The sequence below is a fragment of the Lepidochelys olivacea genome (genome assembly GCF_965140295.1).
Source record: "Lepidochelys olivacea isolate rLepOli2 genome assembly, chromosome: 4".
Lineage (NCBI taxonomy): Eukaryota > Metazoa > Chordata > Testudines > Cheloniidae > Lepidochelys > Lepidochelys olivacea.
Window position 1 is genome coordinate 20,760,705 of NC_140414.1, and position 23,684 is coordinate 20,784,388.

At 43.1% G+C, this 23,684-nt stretch overlaps 1 protein-coding gene across 5 annotated transcripts in view; it reads left to right on the plus strand.

Moving 5' to 3' along the window:
• FRAS1 (Fraser extracellular matrix complex subunit 1) overlaps positions 1 to 23,684 on the plus strand; it is a 308,408-nt gene that overhangs the window by 185,572 nt on the left and 99,152 nt on the right. For all 5 annotated transcript variants that reach the window (XR_014711451.1, XM_084627181.1, XM_084627178.1 and 2 more), the window contains 10 exons: positions 2,740 to 2,892; positions 4,857 to 5,003; positions 8,758 to 8,904; positions 10,323 to 10,463; positions 10,753 to 10,893; positions 11,617 to 11,757; positions 12,856 to 13,126; positions 14,249 to 14,333; positions 18,096 to 18,422; positions 23,407 to 23,560. Coding sequence is in view for 4 of the 5 variants with exons in the window: in XM_084627181.1 (XP_084483307.1) it covers positions 2,740 to 2,892; positions 4,857 to 5,003; positions 8,758 to 8,904; positions 10,323 to 10,463; positions 10,753 to 10,893; positions 11,617 to 11,757; positions 12,856 to 13,126; positions 14,249 to 14,333; positions 18,096 to 18,422; positions 23,407 to 23,560 (1,707 nt within the window). In the remaining variant the exon portion in view is untranslated. The remainder of the gene's footprint in view (positions 1 to 2,739; positions 2,893 to 4,856; positions 5,004 to 8,757; positions 8,905 to 10,322; positions 10,464 to 10,752; positions 10,894 to 11,616; positions 11,758 to 12,855; positions 13,127 to 14,248; positions 14,334 to 18,095; positions 18,423 to 23,406; positions 23,561 to 23,684) is intronic.

Sequence of the window (23,684 nt, forward strand, 5' to 3'; positions counted from 1 at the left end):
AGTTGAATGCCTGACTCCTTTAGGCCTCCTTGAAAATGCCAGCCAGTACACTCCTGCAGCTGAAATCACATCCTAGATAAGGTGCAGGGAGGAGTGGTGTGAAGGGGTCAAGCAGAAGTAAAAGACAAATATTGGTGCTGGGCTGATAGCGGGGGGCCATTCAGAACTATAAGGAGAATACTCTGCTCCTTTTCCTTCTTAGCCAAAAGGGAGCCTGCTGTGAAAATCTATGTAACATTTTACAGTACAAAGTACTTTTGTTCTTCCTTTTCTCTACCACTTGTTCCCCATGGTCCTTCAAATTCACCACAAGCCGTTGGCTTTCTGGGGTAAGTCAATCGTGTGAGTGTTCTTTGAGCTCCGCATTGAAAGTATCGAGGGTGAATATAGGACTGATTTCTCAGGAAGCAACAGCCGAATTAAAGGAACTGTTTTAACACATAGGAACAAACACAGCAAGCCTGTAAAGAGGAGAAAAACATGCCATCACCCAGCTCTGTAGGCACTTACACCTTTTAAATGTCTTTGGACTTTTCCAACATGAGAACAAAAAATTATTTAGATGAGAATCTGGTTAATTGCACTCGGCAGGTACTTTTCTCTCTCTTAGTCTGCATTTATCGCGTTTACCTGCCACAGATATTTATTCCATGCTCATCGCTAGAGTATTTCAGTGCCTGGTGTATTTGTCTATTTATTGCACCTAACCAACAATTATCCAATTATCACCATCCAGCACAGACACTTGGAGACAGTAGGACACTAATATTGTAGGGTGAGTAAATGAATTACTAGGTGAATAGGGGGAGCATGAGAAATTAGCGAAACCTACTGCTGCTAATTTTAGTGCTTAAGGAGGGTGTACATAGATGCTCATGATCTTACTTCTTAAAAAAAAACAAAAACAAAAAACTATCCCACATAAATTACATACAACATACCAACATATATAATCATATGTATGGAACCTTAGTCCCTGATCCCGCCATAAACTCTGCAGGATAAGACATCTGGGATCATGCCAACCACCTCTGACTTCGGGGGGAATACATGGGGGTACAGGTTCTATCCACTCTGAGTTCATTGCAGGATCAGGGCCTTAGCATACTACAAATATATGGCATTACACAGAGTGTAGTGTGAAGCTTTGCGTGATATTTTATTAGTTCTTTTCACACACAGGATTCTGAAGCACACAATACACTAACCCTTGCATGCTGTGTATGCAGGATGGATGAGGTTTTCCATTGTGAATCATGGCACACTACAGGCATTACTTGATCTTTACTATCAAGAAACATATGTTCTTAGAAAAAGCAATTTCATGATCTTAGCCATAACATTTGTTCTCCTTTCCCTTTGGTTGTTAGGTCCCTATCTGTAAGATTGCTTCTTTGGGGCCAGGGCTGTGTCTTCTATGTTCTTAGGGTTTTATGTTGCCTTTCATAGGGTTTTACGCTGCCGGCCATTACCATAGGGGTGCTCAGCGCTCTTTAGGCACTAAAATAAATAAATAAACAATATTGACCCAAAGTGCATGCACCACACTGCTTAAAAAGTTCATGACGCAAAATACTAGCACCTTATGCCAGAGTCTCAGGGAATGAAATATGTAGTAGGTTAGGGGATGAAGTATGCAGCTACCTGAATGATCTGAAATACTGTATACTTCCTGCATTAAATTTTGCCCTCGGCTGCACGTGCACAGAGCTCCCCCTGAATTCAGGAAGACTTGTGCATGTGTAACCCGGGGAAGAATTCAGACTGAGATTTTCAAAGGAGCCTAAGGGAGTTAAGCATCCCTACCCCAATGGAAATGGGGGCCTAACTCTCTTAGGCTCCTTTGAAAATCCCAGCCTCGTTCTTTAGAATCAAAACACTACAATTCTCAATGAAAGTTTCAGGAGAGACAAAGGACAGAAAGGTTAGTTCTCAGTAGAAATCTCATTATTACATTTCTTTCAAGACGGCCATCATTTCCCTGGTAATTTTCTGAATTACTGTAATGAGGATTAATTTGGCTTCCAGGGTACCTTGCATTGTCCTTATATATGTACAAAAGGTTTGCTGTAAAACCTTTTGAAGCTCTCAAGGTTCAGGGGAAGGTCAGGAGCCATTAATTGGTGTGCTGCTGAAAAAGAGGTTTGTAAGGCTGGCTAATCCTTTTGGGAGTGCCGGGTGGGAAAACCTGGGCAATGTGAACCGCAGGAGAAAATTGATCCACTTGCTCCGATCATGCTTTTTTGGGAGCATAGAATCTGTACAGCCAGCAGCATCCTTTTTAGAAAGATTAATCTTAGAAAGAAAAAAAAAAGTGCCTTTTTTTTTTTTTTAGGAGAGAGCTTTGAACCATCTTCGCCCATTAGGGGGGAAGTGGGGAGGACACTTGAATTCAGCAAAAGGCAGCTCAAGAACGTTCAAGCAGTGTGCGCGCTGTCTGATGCTAAGTAAAAAGCTGCAGCACCACAGTGCCTGAAAATAACACACAGTAAAAATTGGGGAGGAGGTGGGCCTAATATTTGCTGATAATGCCTCTTGCAAACCTTCATAAGGACAGTCTTAGCCCCTGATCCCTTTTTGCTCCGAATGAGAGTTGTGCATGCAAAGTGCTCTTAATGTTACTTTTCCGAAATATATTCCTTGTGCTCTCTCAGTGCCGTTGTCTCTGAGCAGGGCTGTTTTGCGAGATGATGGTCAGAAGCCTCCTTCATTGGTACCCCCTATTTCTTTTCTCTTTAGACTGTCATCCTTTGTGTCACCAGTGCGTGGCTGATCTCCACGACACGGGCAGCGTCTGCTTGAAGTGTCAGAACGCCCGTCACTTGCTGCTGAGGGATCGCTGTGTTCCTGACTGTCCCGTGGGATCCTATGCAGAAAGCGGAGTTTGTAAAAGTGAGTAACATCTGGAGGTGGAGCTTAGTGGTGAGATCTGCCCAGCTGCTCCCTTGGAATTGCTTCTCTTGAGAGGCCAGTGGACAAGGCGCTGAGCTAGATTTCAGGAAATCTCTGTTTCAAGCGTGGCTGTGCAAGTCGCTGCACCTCTCTGTCCTCCTGTTTCCTCTCCCGCCCTTTGTCTGTTGTTAAATGGGAAGCTGTCTTTGAGGTAGGGACCGTATGTCTTCGTACTGTGCCGAGCCCCCAAGCACTGCTGTTACACAAAGAATACTAGTTAATATACTGCAGATAGCAGGAAGTTTGTGGGGAGAAGGGGGGTGGGAGTGTGGTTCTGTGTCAGTCTTGCGAAAGGTCCCCGCCTCATCCATTCAGTTTTGGCTGATGCAGTGATGTCACTTCTGGGGGTTGTTTTCAGGTAGGTGGGACTCAAAGATTTTCCATATTCAAGGAACACGTTAAAGAGGGGTCACTTCAGATGTCCTTCGCTAAGCTGCTATGTCTCTTCTGCTCTTGTGGTGGTAGCACAATGTTAGGAGCTTGATTGTCCAGGGGAGCTTCTAGGCATGTGCCAAGAGGAGAAAAAACAAATTCTGTTCACTAAGACGGGAACTACTGGTACACTATGGTGAAATCCAGGCCCCATTGAAGTTAATGGCAAAACTCTCACGGACTTCACTCTGTGTATGGACGTCAACTGGGCACAGGACCCTGCATTAGTCTACGGTAGGATCTCAAATGAGGAAGGTTGTTACATCGTGAAGCGGGATCTTTTATCTGTGCTCTTAGGAATCCAACAGAAAACCTGCCGCCGGAAGCTGAGTATTATCCCAGTTTTTAGAACTTCCTTGCAGTTGACTGAGGCTCTCGCTGAATCAGCATTGCCAGAGGCAGTAATTCCGGCCTGTCCCAGAGAGAACGAGCCGGCTCCAGAAAAGCTAGCCTGACTCCTCGGTCTGTGGGGGTAGTGTGTTGTCGGCGGTCAGCCAGCAGTGTTGGTGGTAGCATTCTGATGGTGCCTTGTGCCTTCTGGGCCATTAGCCCTTTTTTGCCCATCGTGGTACCTGCTGGTGCTTGAGTGGCACTTTCTTTGCAGGCTTCTTCATACCGTTTTGCCTTTCTCAAGAGGACATAAATCCGTTTCCTATGAGAACTCCAGCATGTCCACCCAGAGCTTGTCAAAGCCCAGTTCATCTTACATGAGACAAAGTATATTAGGGACTGATAGACGAGAAAGAGACCAAAAGAAGAAACATTATATATTTAAATGTCCAATCTGGCCTCTTTGCATGAGATGGGCACTGCCTAATCCAGACTAAATGTACAAGATCAGCATTGCAAAAACTTCTCTCTACTGGCCCAAGATTTAGTTACAAGGTCGCTGTATCATTACTTACCTAGCTCCACACTGACAGAAATATTAACTGTGTTTCTTAGCTTTGTCTTAGCCTTCCAGGTAGTGTGTTTCACCCGGTAGCGCTATAATATGTCATCTAGTGGGGCATGCCTCTTGGAGGGAGGGGGGGATTCCTTCCTCCTGGAAAGCCAAGTTTAGATAGAGCATTTCTGCCTTTGGGTGTAAAGGTTTCATGAATTACCCAAAACGTTCTGTTGTTCAAGCTATGTCAAAGTGCATATTAAATTTAGGGTGAGCTTTTAAGATCCCTAACATTGCCTTGGGCCAAATTCAACCTTGAATAAGGTGGGTATCTCTATGGATTTCTCTGTCCACTTAGTCAGTGATGGATCTGGCCCTTTACATTTAATGAGGGCACAGTTCTTTACTTACAGGACAGTTAGGAAAGCAAGAAATCCCACAGCGAGAACATGTGTGCATGTAGGAATGGTGGGTGCTCTGCACTCTGAGGATCAGTCTGGTGATGTGCTCTTGTAAAGAACCTTTACAGCCTGCTTGAAGATTTGCTTTTGCGTGAACGGTGTTTTCATTCTTTTTGCCCTCTCAGAGTGTCACCCCTCGTGCAAAACCTGCAGTGGCGGAGGTCCTTTCTCCTGCTCTTCCTGTGACTCCAGCCTCGTTTTGTCCCACACTGGCATGTGTACCTCAGCCTGTTTCCTGGGATACTACAGGGATGAGAGCTGGACCTGCAAACGTAAGTGTCTCCTGCCAAACACTCCCTCCTCTTCAGAGTGCCCTTGCAAATGGTTTCTTGGCTTCTTGATCCAGTCTGTCCCATCATGAAAAGCTTGTAACTGTCAGGAAAATGCTGTTGGTGACATTATGAAGACCTTGAACTAGACTTAATAATTAAGGAGCATCGCTATACATGCAACAGTGACTATACAGAACAAGGGCCTAATTGCCTACTGCCTTGTACAGGTCTGGTCATTTATGCCAGTGCAAAATGCTACCATTCTGATTGGGCAGACTTCTGCAAGGTGCTTAGCACTCTAGCTACAATCCAGCAAAGCTCTTAAACATGTGCTTAACTTCAAGCATGTAAATAGTCCCATTTGCTTTAATGAGTCAGTCCAAGTATGTGTTTCAGTACTTTGCTGGGTTGGGACCAGACTGCTCAGCAGGATCGAAGCTTATGAACACAAAGTGGATTCCACTCTTATTAACTTCTCCAGAAAACCTGCTTTCCAAGTAGAAAGGCTTGCCAAGCCTCAGTGTTGTGCCAAACTCCTGGATAGTCTTCTGTGGATGTGCTAAATATCTGTTTCTCCCCTTGGGCTGTCCATTCACTAGTCCAGTCACAAGCCCTTGCTGAATACAGTTCTAGCACCCAAACTTGAGTGAGACGTTTATTTCTGTAAACAGTCTCATTCCAACCACACACGTCTCATCTCCCAGTTTGCAAATAACTTCTTTATTGTATGTAAAATTTGTGGCTGGTGAAAACTAATGAGAGCCTTATGGCAGAGTGTGTTGATGTGTAGAATTTGTGTAATTTCAGGGGGCACTCAGACCTGTTCAGGTGCAATGTTAGTGATAACTCATCTAGAAATAGATTGATCTGCTCTGTTGGACAACTACCAGGTAGAGATAACAACAAAAGTTTAATCAGAATCTTTGGTCTCTTTCCCTCCTCCCCTATTTGTTTTGATTTCACTACACTTTTGAAGAACCCATAGTTTTGAAAATACCTTAGATTAAATCAAAGGAATGTGAAGTAGAGCTATGTACTCCTTTGCTCTCGATATGTCTACTGGAGTGTTTGTAGAGAAACGACGACGCAAACTTAAGAAGCTTTTCACAAAAGTGGTATGCATCTAAAAACATTGTTGCAGAGCAATGCTGATAAAAGAAATGGCATGTACTTGTTTTTAAATGCAGCTTTTGTTTTCCCCTTTGGGAGCAGTCTTTTTGGATCGTGTGACCACGACGTGTTTTGAACTCCACAAATCTTTTATCATTCATGGGTCTTCTAATTCATGACTTTTTTATCTAAAGATACTTGAGAAAAACTAAATTAATGATCACCACACCTTTGTAAGGACCAGTGAAATGAGACAAGTGCTGGTGCATTTATAAATAGGTATTAGATTCTTTAAATAGACTTTTCTTTAGGGTACGTCTATGTTACCGCTAGAGGTGTAATTTCAGATTGATGTACACAGGGTAGCTTTGACTGAGCTAGCTTGCCAAAAATAGCAGTGTAGCCATGGCAACATAGTTTAGCTGCCCAATTACAATCCGATCCTTGACCCTAGATAAGTAGTCAGGTGACTAGCCTGAACTGTCACCCACACTGCTGGGGCCACACTGCTGTTCTGAGTGCCCTTCATCAAAGCCAGTTCATGTATATCTACCCAACCTGGAAATGACACTTCCAGCTGCAATGTACATGTATTCTTGGAGACACGTTCTCTCCCAGGAGCTGCAGAGTTGTATGACATTTTTGGACTATATAGCAACAAATCATTAGCTCAGATGTCACAAGTGACAAAATGGGTGGTTTCTCCTAGTTTCAACAAGACACCAGGAAAAAATAGGTATTTACAGCTAATCTGTGCTTTGAGTTTTTCAGATTTAGAACTCAAAGTGAACTTGAACCAAGAACAAGTGCACATACACCCCCCTAAATAAGAACCATTGAGTTTCATAGATCTCTACTTCCCAGCCACACTGAACTCATTCTCAAGCCCGTGAGAACTTTTGACCATAAAAACAACCAGTCGAGCTTGATCCTTTGGACTTATGGGGCCATATTTCCAGAAATGTGCCTGCATGATTGTGTGCATAAAATTGTACTTGTATTTGCATGAGCAAATGCCAGGATTGTGTTTGAGATAATTGCGTGCTCAAAGAATCAGTTCTGTTTCGAGCTGACCGTTTGTACGCCTAATTGTTGCATTTGCTAGCACGGCTTTGGTAACTGTACATGCAGGTTAGGTGTGGAAATCCACATGATTTTTGCATGTGTGTTTCTGAAAATATGGCTTTTGATGTGCACTGTACCACTCCAAGTGATCGCTCACCATTAAGAGTACGGCAGGTCAGTGCCATAGTGGACTCTCTCTGTACATCGGCTAGATGCTATGAGGGGTACGTCTACATGGCAGAAAAGACCTGTAGCAGCAAGACTCAGAGCATGGGTCAACTGACTTGGGCTTGCACTGCAGGGCTAAAAATAGCCGTGCTGACGTTTGGGCTTGGGCTGGAGCCTGGTCTCTGAAAGCTGATGAGGTGGGGAGGGTCTCCAGTCTGAGGCCAAACATCTACACAGCTATTTTAGCCACCCCCTGCGCGAGCTCTTTGAGCTCGGATCAGTTGACCCAGGCTCTGAGATTCACTGCTGTTTTTTTTTTTGTCTGTGGAGACGTACCCAAAGTTGCTTTCCACTCTTTTGTAGCACTTTGCTATTAAAGTTTTGCTGTGGGATCATAGAAACATAGAATATCAGGGTTGGAAAAGACCTCAGGAGGCCATCTAGTCCAACCCCCTGCTCAAAGCAGGACCAATCCCCAACTAAATCATCCCAGCCAGGGCTTTGTCAAGCCAGGCCTTAAAAACTTCCAAGGATGGAGATTTCACCACCTCCCTAGGTAACCCATTCCAGTGCTTCACCACCCCTCCTAGTGTAATACTTTTTCCTAGGATCCAACCTAGACCTCCCCCACTGCAACTTGAGACCATTGCTCCTTGTTCTGTCAAGGATAGTCAAGAGCTGTGCCATTCATGTTGAATGCACCTGCATCATGCTGAGAAATTCAGACTCCCAACATCCTGGAGCAAAATATTTTGAACCTCTGGGTGTTGCACCTTGTCCAGCTGAACCGTCAGATTTTGCTTCCTGTTTCTGTAAACTCCACGACATCCCACATTTCGAGCAAAATGTAAAACACTTGGTGAAACACTTAGGTGAAATTCTATGGCCTGTGTTATGCAGAGGTTAGACTAGATGATCCTGATGGTTCCTTCTGGCCTTCAGAACTCTGAGTCTATGAATAAGAACTGGACGGGTTAAATTTAAGTTACTCAAGGTGAAAGGAGAAAAATGCTTTAAGAACACCTGGATACAGGGATTTGAATTCCAAGTTCCATGTTTGACTCTGGTGGTTCATCAGATTATTAGTACGCAAACTTTGTCCATCTGGGAGAAAGCAATATTTTAAATTGCTCTCAAGTGGCAAGCCAGGCCTTAAAAACCTCCAAGGATTGGTAGACACTCAGAGCAACATTAAGTCCTATGTGGAGATATGTCCAGAACTCCCTTTTGGATAGATGGAGGGTAGCCATGAAGCAGGGCTTGGGGATGGTAAGCAGGGAAAGCTATGAAGAGTTACCCCAGCAGATTCTCCAAGAGAACATTGAATAGTGGCGCTTCAGGTAAATCTAACCTCATTTGGCTAGTGCTTCAGTAATTGCAGTGATTTTTTTTGTTCTTAATTTCTCTACAGCTTGCAGTGTCCACTGTTTGGGTTGTGAATCGGCCATGGGTTGTACATCATGCAGAGACTCAGCCAAGGTTCTGTTGTTTGGTGAATGTCAGTATGAAAACTGCACTCAGCAGTATTATCTTGATTTCTCCACCAAGACTTGCAGAGGTGAAAAACGCATATTTTCTATTTAAAAATAGCCATTAGGATGGCTGCAGAATGGTCTGCTTAGGGGGTCTATTACTGAACAGATTTTTTTCTGTTATCTTTTTTCAGCCGCCCTCTGTCACATACTTCAGTTTTCAGTTAAAAAAAAAATCCTCAAGATTATTGCAAACCCTTCCTTTGTAAATGATTTAGTAAGTGAGCCATCAAACTTTCCAAGGGTCGGGTTTAGCAATTCTTTCAGTCGCCACTCAATGGAATAATGAATGAGGTTAACGTTTTAAATCTTTTTGTCTTGAGTGCATGTAGGGTCTTGTATATTGACCTGAGTATCTCTGGCTTATAAATACGACATCTCTGACCAACAACAACAAATACTGAGAAAGATTTAGAAGACTTGAGAGATTTCCAAAACTCTCCTAGATAATATTCCGTACTGGAAATGTAGTTTGAGGACGATGTAGCCTTATCGTCTACCACCACCATTCAAAGCAGTATTGCAAATCAATTGTTATTAGATAGTTATTTCTGACTGGCTCTCTCTATGCTTCGTTTAACTAGGCAGTGAGAGTCTGATGATATTTCAGTACTGTAGAGAAGCAGTGTACAGGGCACTGGACTGAGAGTGTTCTACATGTCTGCCACAGATCTACCATGTGACACTGGGCAAGTCACCTCACCGTCCTAGGCCTTTGTTTCCCCTCCTCCTCATTGTCCATCTTGTCTACTTAGACTATAAGCTTTTGAGAGCGGGGATTGTCTTGAATGATGTATTTGTACAGGGCCTAGCACCACGATGCCCTGATCGAGGTGCTACTGTACGATAAATAATAATATTATAGGTCATATTATGCCCTGGCGGACACGGACACATGCACGCGGTCTCCACTAAAGGCGGCAGGAGCCATGCCTGGGAATCTGCAGGTGGAATTGGGCCTAACTGTATTTGCTATGTTTCTGGCCTGAGGACTCTCTTCAGTGAGTGACCTTCCTCTTTGGTTAGTTTGAACTGGGAAAGCTTTCGGCATCCCAGCAGTTCCAGTCTGTGCAAGATAAGAGATTGAGGATTTATGTGGATAAATACTAATGCTTAGCATTGGCAAATAAGGACCTACTGGTGCCTAAGGGACAAGAGCAGACTTCTCTGGCTGCAAAGCTGCATCACTGATAAGCAGGTCCAAACACTGAACAATACCTGTGTTTAACGTAATTAGGGAATGTGAAGCCGAAGAGGGGAATTCCTGTTGTTAGAAGAAGGCCCCATACTAGAAATCTTTCTTATTTTACATCTATTACACTGTCCTTGCTTTACCCTTTGCTGCTAGGGATTAGGCTTCCACAGCGGACAGCTGCCTAATGTGTTAAACGCGTGTACAGTGCTGGATGTGCACACAGACGTTTTGGTGTTTTCTTGATTCCAGAGTGTGACTGGAGCTGTAATGCTTGTAAAGGCCCCGCAAGGACTGACTGTCTGCAGTGCATGGATGGCTACATTCTGCAGGATGGGGCCTGTGTTGAACAGTGCCCATTAGCTTTCTACAGGGAATCAGACACATGCCAACGTAAGTCTCTGTGAAACTGCTTCTAGCTATCAGTACGGTGCCATGCTTCCCTAGTTTGTTTTTCAGTCTCTCTCTAATTCTCATTTGTGTGTATAGCAAGTTTTTGATTCTGAAGGCATGCCCTAACGTCAGCCTCCAAACCCCCTACACGCAATGTGTCTCTTTAGACATATAGGTATTAATGTCGTAGACCTAGGCATATCTCGCTTTTGTGCAGGCAGCCATAAAAGGTCTAGTTGCTAGTACATAGATGGTAGTTAATTGTTTTGGTTTTGCAAATGGTTTTCAGGATGTGATGACCATTGCCTCCAGTGTCACCATCCAAATGAGTGCGCTCGTTGTGAAGCTCCCTTTTTCCTCTTGCAAACACACTGTGTCCTGGACTGTGGGAAGCGATATTATGCAGACCGTGCAGAACAGAAATGCACAGGTGAACAGAACTGGGGTGAGAAGGTGGGATGGGATTGAGGGTGCAACTCTTTAAACACTGTGAACTGTTAATTCTCACATGGTGGTTTAGGCAAACAGAGAGCACCATTGATATGCAGTGATATGAAACTCATTGCTGACTCGGTGAAATCAGATTGAGAATTAAGGAATAGGCTATGCCTACCCTAGAACCCACTTACGATGAGTTTGGATAGAGTGAAATTCCATGCAAACAGCAACTCTGGTTTTAGTGAACCTCTACTTATGACATTTGCCCATAATGAAAATAATATTCACTGTTATGTAATAGATCCACTCTGTTATAGCTTTCTCCTGTACGTTCAGATTAGCTAGTTGTGCAGGATCTGAGTGCACGGCCAGATTTTTCACTTGTGCAAAGCTAACCATGGTTCCACTTAAAACATTCTTCTGTTTTGAAAGATTGTCAGTGTGAGAGAGCTTTCCTATGTTAAATGGGGGAATACTAGTAGAACCAGCAATGAATCTCACACTGGTAAAAGCTTCCTACCAAGGACACCACTCTCTGTGTATTTGTGAGTGGGTGTGTTAGCACTTGTAGATACAGTTTGGGTCATTTTTTACCATTAGGCAAGGTAGTAATGGGAGTAGTTGTTTCCTAATCTAAGAACTGGGACACCTGCACATATCAGTTCTTGCATTGTTTGTGGTGCCTGATGAGGTTGTGCCTTCCCATCCATCTCAGCTTGCCCCGTGGGATGCTTGGAGTGTGACAATGCCAGTGAGTGCCACCTCTGTGATGCCACCATGTTTCTGAAGAACAAGCTTTGTGTTTCTTACTGTGCTCATGGTTTTTATGGCAACACCAGGACCAGAGTGTGTGAAGGTGAGTTCCTCCCATGGTGGATAAGGGAACTTAACTGGTGTTTTTCTGACAGGTTTTTGGGTCGAGAGGTAGCACTTGTTTAGTAGTATTTTTGAAACTCAAGTTTTGTACAGACACTCCATGCTGTTCACGGACTGGCTATTAAAAGGAGTAGAAAGCTAGTTCTCTGTAATGTTTCTTTTCAGGAAAATGCATGCAGCTGGCATTCCAAGTAAAGTTAATTTGTATAGTTAGGGATAATTCTCTTCAGCTGCAGCATGTTCCCCGCAGCCCCGTCTCCCATCATTCGTGGATGCAGAATAAAACCATGTGGAAAAAATACATTACTGAGGCAACAATGATACATAGCATTTTATATGTACAAAGCACCATGTAGACATGAACTAATTAATACCTCTGAAGGGTAGATCAGTAAGGGTGGTTGTTCCCATTTTACAGATAGGGATACAGAGATAAGAAGTGTCTTGTCTGAGCTCACACAGTCTGTGGCAGAACCTGGATTAGAAATCGGTCCCTCCTGATACTCTACTCTGTGGTCATTCCTCTAGACCACTGTGTCCTCCAGTAATGAGAGTGATATTAGGTGAGTCTGGTCTAGTATCTAGCAGAGGGCAGCAGCAAACATGCACGTCTAGGAGGACAGAGAGACAAATAAACATTGCCTCTGATTATGTAGTGAGAGCATGTCTTAGGTATTAATAAAAAGAAAAGGAGTACTTGTGGCACCTTAGAGACTAACCAATTCATTTGAGCATGAGCTTTCGTGAGCTACAGCTCACTTCATCGGATGCATACTGTGGAAACTGCAGCAGACATTATATACACACAGAGATCATGAAACAATACCTCTCCCACCCCACTGTCCTGCTGGTAATAGCTTATCTAAAGTGATCATCAAGTTGGGCCATTTCCAGCACAAATCCAGGTTTTTTCTCACCCTCCCCCCCCCCGCCCCAAACTCACTCTCCTGCTGGTAATAAATTGGTTAGTCTCTAAGGTGCCACAAGTACTCCCTTTCTTTTTGCGAATACAGACTAACACGGCTGTTACTCTGAAACCTGTCATTAGGTATTAATGACGTTTTTCCCTTGTTTCTAGCCAGTACAGATATGTCTGCTCCCCAGGTGAATGGTTCACTCACAGTAGGGATTGGTGGGGTAAAGCCACTAAACTTGTCCTTCATGGATGCACGTGACCTGGGTGACCAAGATGGAGAGCTGCTGTTCCATGTGGTCCGCTCTCCCACCAATGGCAGGCTAGTGATAATGGAGAATGGGAAAGATGTGCAACTGGACAAAGGTGACCACTTCAGTTGGAAGGATGTGAAGGAGAAGAGAGTCCGCTTTGTGCACAGCAAAGAGAAATCCAGGTGACTGAGTGTGTCTTTGTTTTGATCTCTTGGTCTCGCAACAATGGATGCGTCTCGAAGAGTTACTCACCTGTCAGTCGGCACAGCACCGAAACTGCTTTCTGTGAGGCGCATTGCAATGTTTCCATCACAGTACCAAAGTTGCTGTACCATGGTATCACAGGCCGCACATTTCACTCCGTGTTTAGAATAGGAGAGAACTATGCTCCAGCTTCCGTTTAATTGAATGAGAGTTTGCTGTTGGATTCAGTGGGAGCAAGTGTAGCTCCCATGCTTGGGATACGGTGATGGTGGCGGTAAATGTTGATGTTTTAAGGGTGGTTGTGATACATAGTTATTTGATACCGACAGGAAAATATTCAAATAATTATGTAGATCCACATCCCAGCATGACCTGCGCTTAGCCACTGCTGACGTCATGCTCTTGCTTTTTAGGTCCTGACAGTATGTTCCCTTACTTCGTGTATAGTACCTGGGTGTGTTCAGATCTGTAATGTTTGAGGAAATTGCATCTACTGACTGCCACTCATATGTGCCTGAATGAGACTGAGCGCCAAATTCCACACTCGGTTACACCACCCTGCAACCAGAATAAGCTCTAGTGTGTGGGCTGGAATCAGTGGAGTTATTCCAGTTTTACACCTGTGTAACTAAGAGCAGAATTTGGCCCATTGTTGTCAATAATAATTTTTTACTTTCAGAGCACTCTTCATGTCAGAATCTCAAAGCACTTAAAAATGTAAGCTAATTCTGATGAGAGAAGGGGCAGGAGCATGTGGTTTTCTATTGAGCTAGAGATTTCTTTCTGCGTGGTCTTCAAAAAGTCACTTCAGTGCTTTTGAAAATCCCACCCAGTATTCTTTAATGGAGACTAGTTTTTTGAATTTTGGACATACTGGTTTACTGTAGATAATAATAGGCAAAGGGAAATTGGAGTATATTATGTACTGTGAATGCACTTTACTGAAGATACTATATAAACCTAATTGCAGAAGTATTAAGTTCACCTGCCACTAATCTACTCATTCCTCTTTGAATATATAGTATTTTGTCTTTCTTCTGTTCCACAAGCACATTTCATCCATTAATATTATTCTATTTTTATGCGGGGGACTTGTTTAGGAAAGGTCAGTTTTCCTTGAAGGTCAGCGACCAGCGGTTCTTCTCCCAGTTAGAGATGATCACCGTGCAAGCACTGTCGACACAGGTAATATAACAAAGCTGAAGAAATCCCTGATTTTTTTTATATAGATTTTAAATTTACAAGAGAAACTTGGTATCTTGTAACAATAACAAATGAACCTGAGCAAAAGTCAGTCGATCTGAATTTCTTCAGGCCAAAGAGGATATACCAGAGACACACAGGGCTGGATTCTCCTCTCATTTACACGGGTGTGAATTAGGAGAAGCTCCATTTAATTTAATAGAATTACACCATGTAAAAACAGTTTAAGTGAGAGCAGAGTTTGGGCCACTGAGGACTGTAGTGCTGTGCACAATTATTATGGTATAGCAGAACGGCAGCTCTTCTAACGTTAAGGTTGAGAGTCACTTACTTTTTAAAATAGTCTTACAGTTAGTGGATGATCTAGATGTTTATTCCACTTCAACGGAGTCATTATTGATCTCTACAGGAGAATCTTTTGCACTTGAAAGCCTGTAGTAAGAGTGTCTGCTTCCGGGCTGCTGATTAAGTAGACTAGTAGGAACAAACAGAGCAAAAGAGATTTCTAAATGTCTCTGCAGTCATTTATGTACCCCTTAAACTGCTCACCACTTTTACTCATGTTGAGCTTATAGTCCATTGTGTTCCCATTGTATATGATTATTTTACTATCATTATTACTTAATATCTGTAGTCTGCTATTGCCTAGAGGCCTCAACTAAGTTGAGGCCCCATGGTGGTAGGGGCTGTACAAACATATAGCAAAAGAGGTTCATGCCCCATAGAGCTTACAGTCTGAAACACAAAATATAAAAGGTGGATGAGAGAAACAAGTATGTGAAAGGAGGACAGGGTTACAAAATTAATTGGATGTTTTAGCACAGATTAGCTGGGTACGCAATTCTTAGCCAATCAGTAGTGGTAATCACATCTTATACTCTTATGGGACCTGATTCTCATTTAAACAAAGGCTGTTTTACACCAGTCTGGCCAGTGTAAAGGAGAATGAGAATCATAAACTTCAAGGCCTCTTTATATCATCAAAGCAGTGTAAAACAGCCTTAGTGTTACTGAGAATCAGAGCCACAGTCTTTTAGTGTTGACTTTTGTCTGCCTGACTCCGCACCCTTAATCGTGAGTCATTTAAGAAATATATAAAAGTTTCTTTAATCTCTCCAGTTAGGTTCAGATTTCAGGCTGTAGTGCTATGCTGTGTTTTAGGCTAATTATGTAGGATCACAACCAGCTGCAACACCGCTCCAAAGCAGAAATGTTGGCACATTGAACTACTGACATCCTCACTATGTATAGCATTGGTGACCATTTTATTTATCTATTTAGTGTTCCTGATAGGGAATAAATCCTCCAGTTTGAGAAGGTTTTTTCTTTTTGGGGGACCCATAGTCTCTTGATCCTGTGAAGTCAGTAGGAATTCAGCACCTCGCAGGGTTGGGCCCTTTAATGGTAACTTGAGGATTTTTTTTTTTTTAAATATCTTGATTGTGTTTTCTTGCTTTTAAGCATTATTTTCTATGTGGGCTAAATTAATAGCTTACACAATAACTTATACAACTCAACAGTGCTCCTTACAAGAAAGAACTAGATAACTAATTTGAAACTGGTAAAATTTGGACTGTAACCGGACTTCTTCCCAGGTTATGTAATGTCTTCAAGATGGAGGTTAGGTACCCCTTTGCCCTGGAGTTAAAGCTGTTGTGTAGCCGGGTTGGTCCAATCTATAAATAGAATTTGTTTTCCATAAAACATATGTCTGAGCATTATTTGGCGGCCTTGTACTTTGCGCAGCAAGAAAATATTTCATTACAGGCCTAGTCTTATAACTGTTGAAGTCAGTAGTAGAACTCCCATGGGTCTGAGTGGAAGCAGAGTAGAGACTTAGGTGAGCTAGGACTAGACCAAAGCCTATTGAAGGTCAGTTCCAACTCCAGTGACTTCTAAGGGTCGGGCCCTAGGGTCTGTGTCTGTACAAACACTTCATACACTAGCTGAGGTGAAGAGTTTAAGAATGCTATTGCCCGATTCTTTTGGAGACAATGGGCCAAATTCAGTCCCCGCATAAGGAGACATGATTCCGTTGACTTCAGTGGAAGTTGGACCTACTTATGCCCATGCCAAATTTAGTCCAAAGTCTGTGCTGCTTAATTCTCATTTTGTCTGCTGGACAAGAGATCAAAAGCCCAGCCAAGTGGAGGTGGCTTTTTGCTTCAGACTCACTTCTTCACCAGCAGAATAATGAAACCCTGTGCATTCCCATGTTACTCCCTTCAGTCACTTCCACTGAGACACTGTAACATAAGCTGAGGTCTCCCAGCCATTAGGTGTCACATGGAGTCATTTGTCTGTGTGAAGCCATCCCTTTAGATTTCTTTTTAATTTGCATGTCAGGGAATAGATAAGTACCCATAGTCTGTATCATGTGCGTTTGCAGCAGTGTTCCTTATACGACAATATCATCGGTTTAATAACCTTTGTTTTTGAGGAAAAGAGTGGGTCTGAGAAGAAGTGCTGTTCTAAAAAGAACCCCTATTTCAGCAGAGGGATATTAAACTAAGATTATTATTTAGTTGTATTATGATTGTGCCTACAGGTTCCAACCAGGGTGAGGGCCCCATGATGAAAGGCACTATACACACACAGAACGAAAAGATAGTCTCTGTCCCTAAGAGCTTGCAATTTAAAGTAGGTGACAATAGACAACAGGTGGAGACAATCTGTGTTCTTTGGCTTTGGGTTTTGATTAGAAAAAAAAATCCCTTTTCTAAAGGTTCATGTTGCCTGTTTCCTAGATAAAGGGACACTTGAAACCTGAAGAAAACACATTTACCCAGATACGTAACCGGTTATAATGAAACAGTGATCTGCGTTATATGCCCTTCCCCTAACCTGTCTGTCTTGTCTGGTAGATTTTAAGCTCTTCGGAGCAGGGATAGTCTGCTGCTCTGTGCTTGTACAGTGCGTAACGCAAGGCGGCCCTGATCTCGGTTGCTGCCTGAGCACTACCATGATAAATATGATTAATAATGATGTTGCCATACCACCTGGGACTGCAATTTCATTTTACTACAAAAGCAAAGCATGGTGGGCCTGGTCATTACCTGTATGGGAGACCTCCACGGAACGCCTAGGAGCTGCAGAAATGGGAAGTGGTGAATGCAAAAGGCGGCACTCTTCTCTTGGGCTACATCTAGAGCCATTACCCAGTATGTGCAAGAGGAGGCGGCATTGTCTGGTCCATGAAGTTTCAGGTCATATTTTTATGTACGTTTTCCTCCTCATTATAGCCTTTCCTTGATAGGAATGATGCCTTCTCCTTCTTGGTCATTGGGCAAGCGAGAGGGTTGTAACTAGGCACTAGGGCAGCTCTACCAAAATCAGGGGGAAAAGATCTGGAAATCAGTTATTGCTCGGAGTTCCCATTGACTTTAGCAAAACCAGGCCTTGTCCCTTGAGGTTCTTATTGAGCTATCCAAGCAGAGCAGCAAAGGGGATACAGACCGTGAGCAGGTAACTACATTCTTTATGCATAAATGTCCTGAGGCTTTTTGTTCAGCTTGCTGCAGTGTGAGAATCCCACCTTCTAATGTAATTAAATTCGTCAAGATAGTCTTAAGTTCTACCCTTCTGGGGAAACGTGCAGTTAGTGAATTCCTATTGTTTACAAATAGGGGCTTTCCAGCACATGAAGGGAATTAATCTCCCTACCCCACACCTTACTTCCAGACTTCCAACAGCATTAGAGCACTGTTGTTTAGCAAACAGCTAAGAGCTGTGTTTATGTTTCAGGCCCCCTACGTGCTAAGGAATGAAGTCCTCTTTATCAGCAGAGGGGATACTGGATCAATAACAAACATGTTGCTTGATATTCGAGACAATGACAATCCCCAGGATGTAGCAGTGATGGTTTTAGATGCTCCACGTCATGGCCAGCTGGTCAAAGCTCCAGGGGACACAGCTTCTGCAGCCCAAGTATTCCATCTGGATGACCTGGCGAATGGACTCCTACGGTACGCTCATGATGGTTCTGACAGTCGGGATGATACGGTTCTTCTGCAAGTGAATGATGGGCACCACTTCCAGAATATCCTGTTCCACATTAAGATTTCTCCAAAGGTATGTTCCTTTCTGCAGTGGCCAAGCTAGTAGTTTATAAAAGCAGTATATCTGGGGGAGAGGTTAGAGACCAGACATTGCTGACAGGGGTGCAGCAAGGGAGGGGCAAAGTGGCAGGTTGGGTTTGGGTTTGGGTTTGCAAAATCTTGTCTGTTGGTGTTTTGGTTTGTAGACCCACAATGGTTCCACTTTAGTGGTTCAGCTTAGCTAAATAGTTCCTGTTTCAGTTCATCTGTAGCTGCAGTCTGAGAGTTGAAAATGCACCATTCTTTTTTGCGGTGGGAGCAATAGACATGTGAGAAGAGGGGGGCCTGACTCTACCCTCACTCCCTGGAGGAAGGGGTGCTGAGAGGCTGGTAGCAATCTGCAGGCAATAGTATGATATTGGACATGGGCCCCCAGCTAAAAAGTTCACATCTGGATCCAAACTTCCCCCAAAGTCTGAGGGTGCACTGATTAGGGGATTTGGGCCAGCAAATTATAAAATTAGGGGCCAGAGGCAAAGTTCTGATCCAGATAAGGAGTCAAATGTCCCTGAAGTGTGGAGGTGTTTGGGTTTGGGGTTGTAATAAGGAGTCAAATGTCCCCAAAGTGTGGAGGTGTTTGGGTTTGGGGTTGTGATTGAGGCTCATTTATGACTGGCTTTAAAGTGGGTTATTCATTTGACCAGAGGTTAGGTTATGTAGCTAAGTAACATCAGTGGAGGAGAAAACAGGACAGCTTGGTGTTTGGGAAAAAAGAGCTCTTCTGTGAGTGCCCGACACAGTAAGTTAGTATTACACAGTCCATGCTAAATTGTGAGAAGAGTGGATGCATCTGGAAAATGAATGGATCTCAGGAAACTATCAGGAAAAGAAACCTACATAAATTAAAAGGCTTAGTTAACAAAGTGTTTGAATTGCTGACTTCAGCTTTAAAGGGATGGGGAGGTATTGAGTGCGGTGAGTTCATGGCTGATCAACATCCCAAAGCTATCAAGATCACTGAAGTTTAATAAACTTTACTTAATACTTGACCCTTCTTAATATTTAATCATGTTCCTAGAGATATTTGAGAAGAGATCCCTAAAATTTAACAATTATTATTATTTATTTTAATTTAATTCTTCCATTTTTATTAAAAACTGGATGTTCCCACCTGTAGTTGTGTTATTCCCATTCTAAGTACAGGGAATGCGGTGGTAAAGAAAATTATGGTGCAGTATCTATTTTTAAATCACATCACTTTTAAAAAACAAAAAAAGTAGAATGCATTGTGGCAGACAATTTTTATGTCAGACACTATACATTGTGTAACAATCATTTCAATAATGTGTGGTGTCATAAGATAAGAGTCGTCAAAAAGTCAAGGATTTGTCCACCTGAGAAGAGGTCAGATTTGTGCAGTCCTGCTATTGTGTATTGTGGAACCCAACAATTACAACTGACTTCCTTATATAACTTTGGCCAAGTCACTTAATCTTCCAGGGAAGGGGTTGGAAGAGGCGGGGCAGAGGTGGGGCCTCACGGAAGGGGTGGAGTGGGGGCGGGGCCAGGGCAGTGGGTTGGGGGGTGGTCAGTGGTGCGGCCCTCGGGCCAATGTACTAGTCCCCATGTGGCCCTCGTGGTCATTTGAGTTTGAGACCCCTGCTCTATTGGGAAACAGTGAGTCCACACCCTAGAAAATGTGCCATCTGACAGCATCAGATCAGCCAAAGCGGGAGTTAGACCTGGCTGCATGTTGTGTGTTTGTTGTAGGTATCAGCCTGGGTAATGGGATATGGAACCCTTTGCCTTCCAGGTGGCCAAAAGATACTTAGATCAGATGGTTGTGTGATGTTCAGTTTAGTAAGGGCTGATAGTCTCGGTTCATTTCGCAGTGGATGAGTATCTCTTGTGGGCAGTTTCAGCAGGAAGGCCCAGATTTGAACGGGCATAGAGACTGAACTACCTTCTCACCACTAGGGGCGATTCAGCCAGGTTGGGGTTGAGGCACATTGGCAAGGCAGTGTGGCGGAAGCATGACCAGCAATAGCCTGTGCTATACTTGCTGAGTGGTTAAATAGAGAGGACTTTAGTCTTCAGGACTGTTCAGTACTCACAAAAGGTGCATTCGAATTCATGCGTGTGGGTACGCGCACACACACAGTGGAAATGTAACGATCAGCCTTACCACCAGTAAACAAAAATCTGACATGATTCCAGTTGTCGCTGACCTCTGCAGGAGAACTGACTCTGGCCTAGCTATAACTTGTCACTTACAAAATAAAAGGATTAGCAAGCAAGAAGGAACCTTTTGCTGAGTACATTTTTATTAATTAGTTGAATCACAGCATCAAAGCCAGCCGGGAATGTTATTGAAAAATGACTGAATGATTTATTGTGGGGAATGAAGAGCCCTTCATTCATTCATCCATCCCTTCGAAATGAGGAAATGCCATTGTTGCTCTGGAACTGTGACCTTACTTTTAATTAACATTTTCTTGGAAATTTTTTCTTCTCATACAGTGCATTTTGGCCCTCGCCCTTAAAGTATTCTGAAGCACGGCTGCTCTCTCATTTCTCCCCTGCCATAATAAATCTGGTAATTTCTCTGACCCTTTCAAGCTGGTAATTTCCTGCTGCTGATTTATGCTTTGATGTTAAACTCCATAAGTGCCGTGACATCACTGACACTTGAAGACGGGTGGAAAGTTGCCATGGGTATTGTTAGGGTTCTCCTTTGCTGGCAATCAGTCCTGTCTTACTTCTGCTCAATTCTTTTAAAGAATAAAGCGGTCATTTGTCCTAGGGGATCTGCTGATCCTAAATGATGTAAAACTTAGGACTACATGACATTCTGATTTAAAAAAATTGCATTATGCAAAATCAATATTAAATTCATTAAAATTTGATTGGTAGATCTCAAAAAGTAATTGTAAGGGGGGAGTTATCATACAATGGGGGTGTTTTAATGGGGACCTGCAGAGATCCTGCAGGGATCTGTTCTTGGTCCAGTGTTGTTCAATATTTTTATAAATGATTTGGAAGCAAATATAAAATCATTACTGATAAAGTTTATACCTAACATAAAACTTGATGAAGCAGTAAACAGTGAGGACAGTTAAGTTATACAGAGCAATCTGGATTGGTTGGTAAAATGGGTTTATTTGAACAACATGCAGTTTAATGCAGCCAAATGTGAGGTCATACAGGTAGGAACCAAGAATGTGGGTCACACTTATAGGATGTGCGGGACTGTAGCCTAGAAAGTAGTGACTGAAAAGGATATAGGGGTCCTGGTGGATAGCCCAGCTGAAGAGGAGTTGCCAATGTCATGCTGTGGCTAAGACGGCTAGTATGATTCTTGGCTGTAATGCTGGGCAATATCGAGTAGATGGAGGGGAGTGTTATTACCAGTGTATATGGTATTAATGAAGCCATTCCTGGAACACTGTGACATGTTCTGCTGTCCACACTTCAAGAAGGATGTTGAAAAATTGAAAAGGTTTCAAAAGAAGAGCTATAAGAATTGTTTGGAAAACCTGCCTTACAGTGGAAGACTTAGGAAGCTCAATACATTTAGCTTATCAAAGAGAAGATTGAAGTGACTTGACCATGGTCTATAAGTACTTACACGGGGCGACAATTTTTGATAGGAGAGCACTTTTAAATTTAGTAGACAAAGGTATAATAAGGTGACTGGAAGGTGAAGCTAGGTGAATTCAGTCTATAAATAAGGCATAAATGTTTAACACTGAGGGTAATTAACCATTGGAACATTTACCAAGGGATGTGGTAGATTCTTAATCACGTGAAGTCTTTAAATTAAGACTGGATGTCTTTATTAAAAATATGTTCCAGCTAAACCACAAAATGTGGGCTTGATGCGGGAATTGCTGGGTGAAATTCTGTGGCCTGGATTACACAGGAGGTCAGACAAGATGATCACAAGGGCCACCTCTAGCCTTAGAGCCCAGTAATCTAGGATGAGGTATTTGAGAACTTGTCACTGTTGTTAAAACTGACTTTGCCTTGGGATAAATTTGGCTCCCAAATATTTATTTTCCAGTTGGAAAACTTCCTGTGCCACAAGTAAGGTCCCTTCCAACCCTGATAGTCTCTGATATTTTATGAACATCAGGTTTATTTATGTGTCTCTTCCAGACACACTACCACACCCAAACCCCTCGGTCATTTCATGTATTCGCAAACACTTTTGTAATGGCAGAACTATATCAGAAAAGTTCTCCCCAGCGTGTTGTTGGTTCTAAAGGTGTTATACTTTGACATGCTTCCTAAGATGTGAAAGGGGTGAGAGATTGAAGTGATTGCCAGGGCCTGTGTGTATTGAAGTGTCACTGTTCCACTATGATGAAAATTACAGATACTTAAAAAGGTTGAGAGTGTTTTTATTTATAGCTTGTTTTTAAATGAGGGTGTGGTTTATAACCATCCTCAAAGAAGTGTGTGTGGGGAAGGGATTTAAAAGGGGGAGAGATAGCATCAGACAAGTATTCTAGTCCTGGACAAAGGTTTTAGCAGTGGAGATAGTGAGGATTTTTGACAGTGTCATGGAGGTTAACCTGACAAGAGAGAAGCTGCAAAGGGAAAGAAAGGGAAGCAGATGCACCAGGACTTAAGGACAAGGAAGACAATACTGTTTAAATGAAGAGGTGAAAAGGCCATTGACAGAGACAGAGGATGATGGTACGGAGAGGATTAGGGAGGGAGTGACTTGCGATCAGGAGAAGCTGGGCTCAAAGAGGACAAGAAGAAAGTCACAAATGGGACTGAAGAATGAGAAAGTGGAAGGTGGGAAGGAAAACAAGGTGGGAAATGGAATTGGTAGGACAGGGAGCTTCCCTCTTTGAAGCAGATGAGAATCAGAGAGTCAGCTGCCTCATGTGTTCTGCAATATTCAACCTCATCCTTCTTGTTTAAAAATTTGTTTACACTGGCCCATTATCATTGCTCTTCAACCAAGCCTCTGCTGCTTCCCCCCTCCCACCCCCAATCCCCTGCAGAGTGATGGAGGCCCCCGGCTGGTCACTAACCCCCTGGTGTGGGTCCCAGAAGGAGGGATGCTGCAGATCACCAACAGAATTTTGCAAGCAGAGATGCCTGGTGCCAGTGAATCTGAGATAACCTACACGATCATCAAGGACCAGCCAAGATACGGTAACTTATTGTAGATCCTGTACTACCAGGGGACATTGCTGTTGGGCTGCTCCTTCTCCTTCCCTGGCGTCTCCCACCCTTAACAGAAGAAGTGCAGGTTTCTAATTCTCTGGGAGTCAGGCAT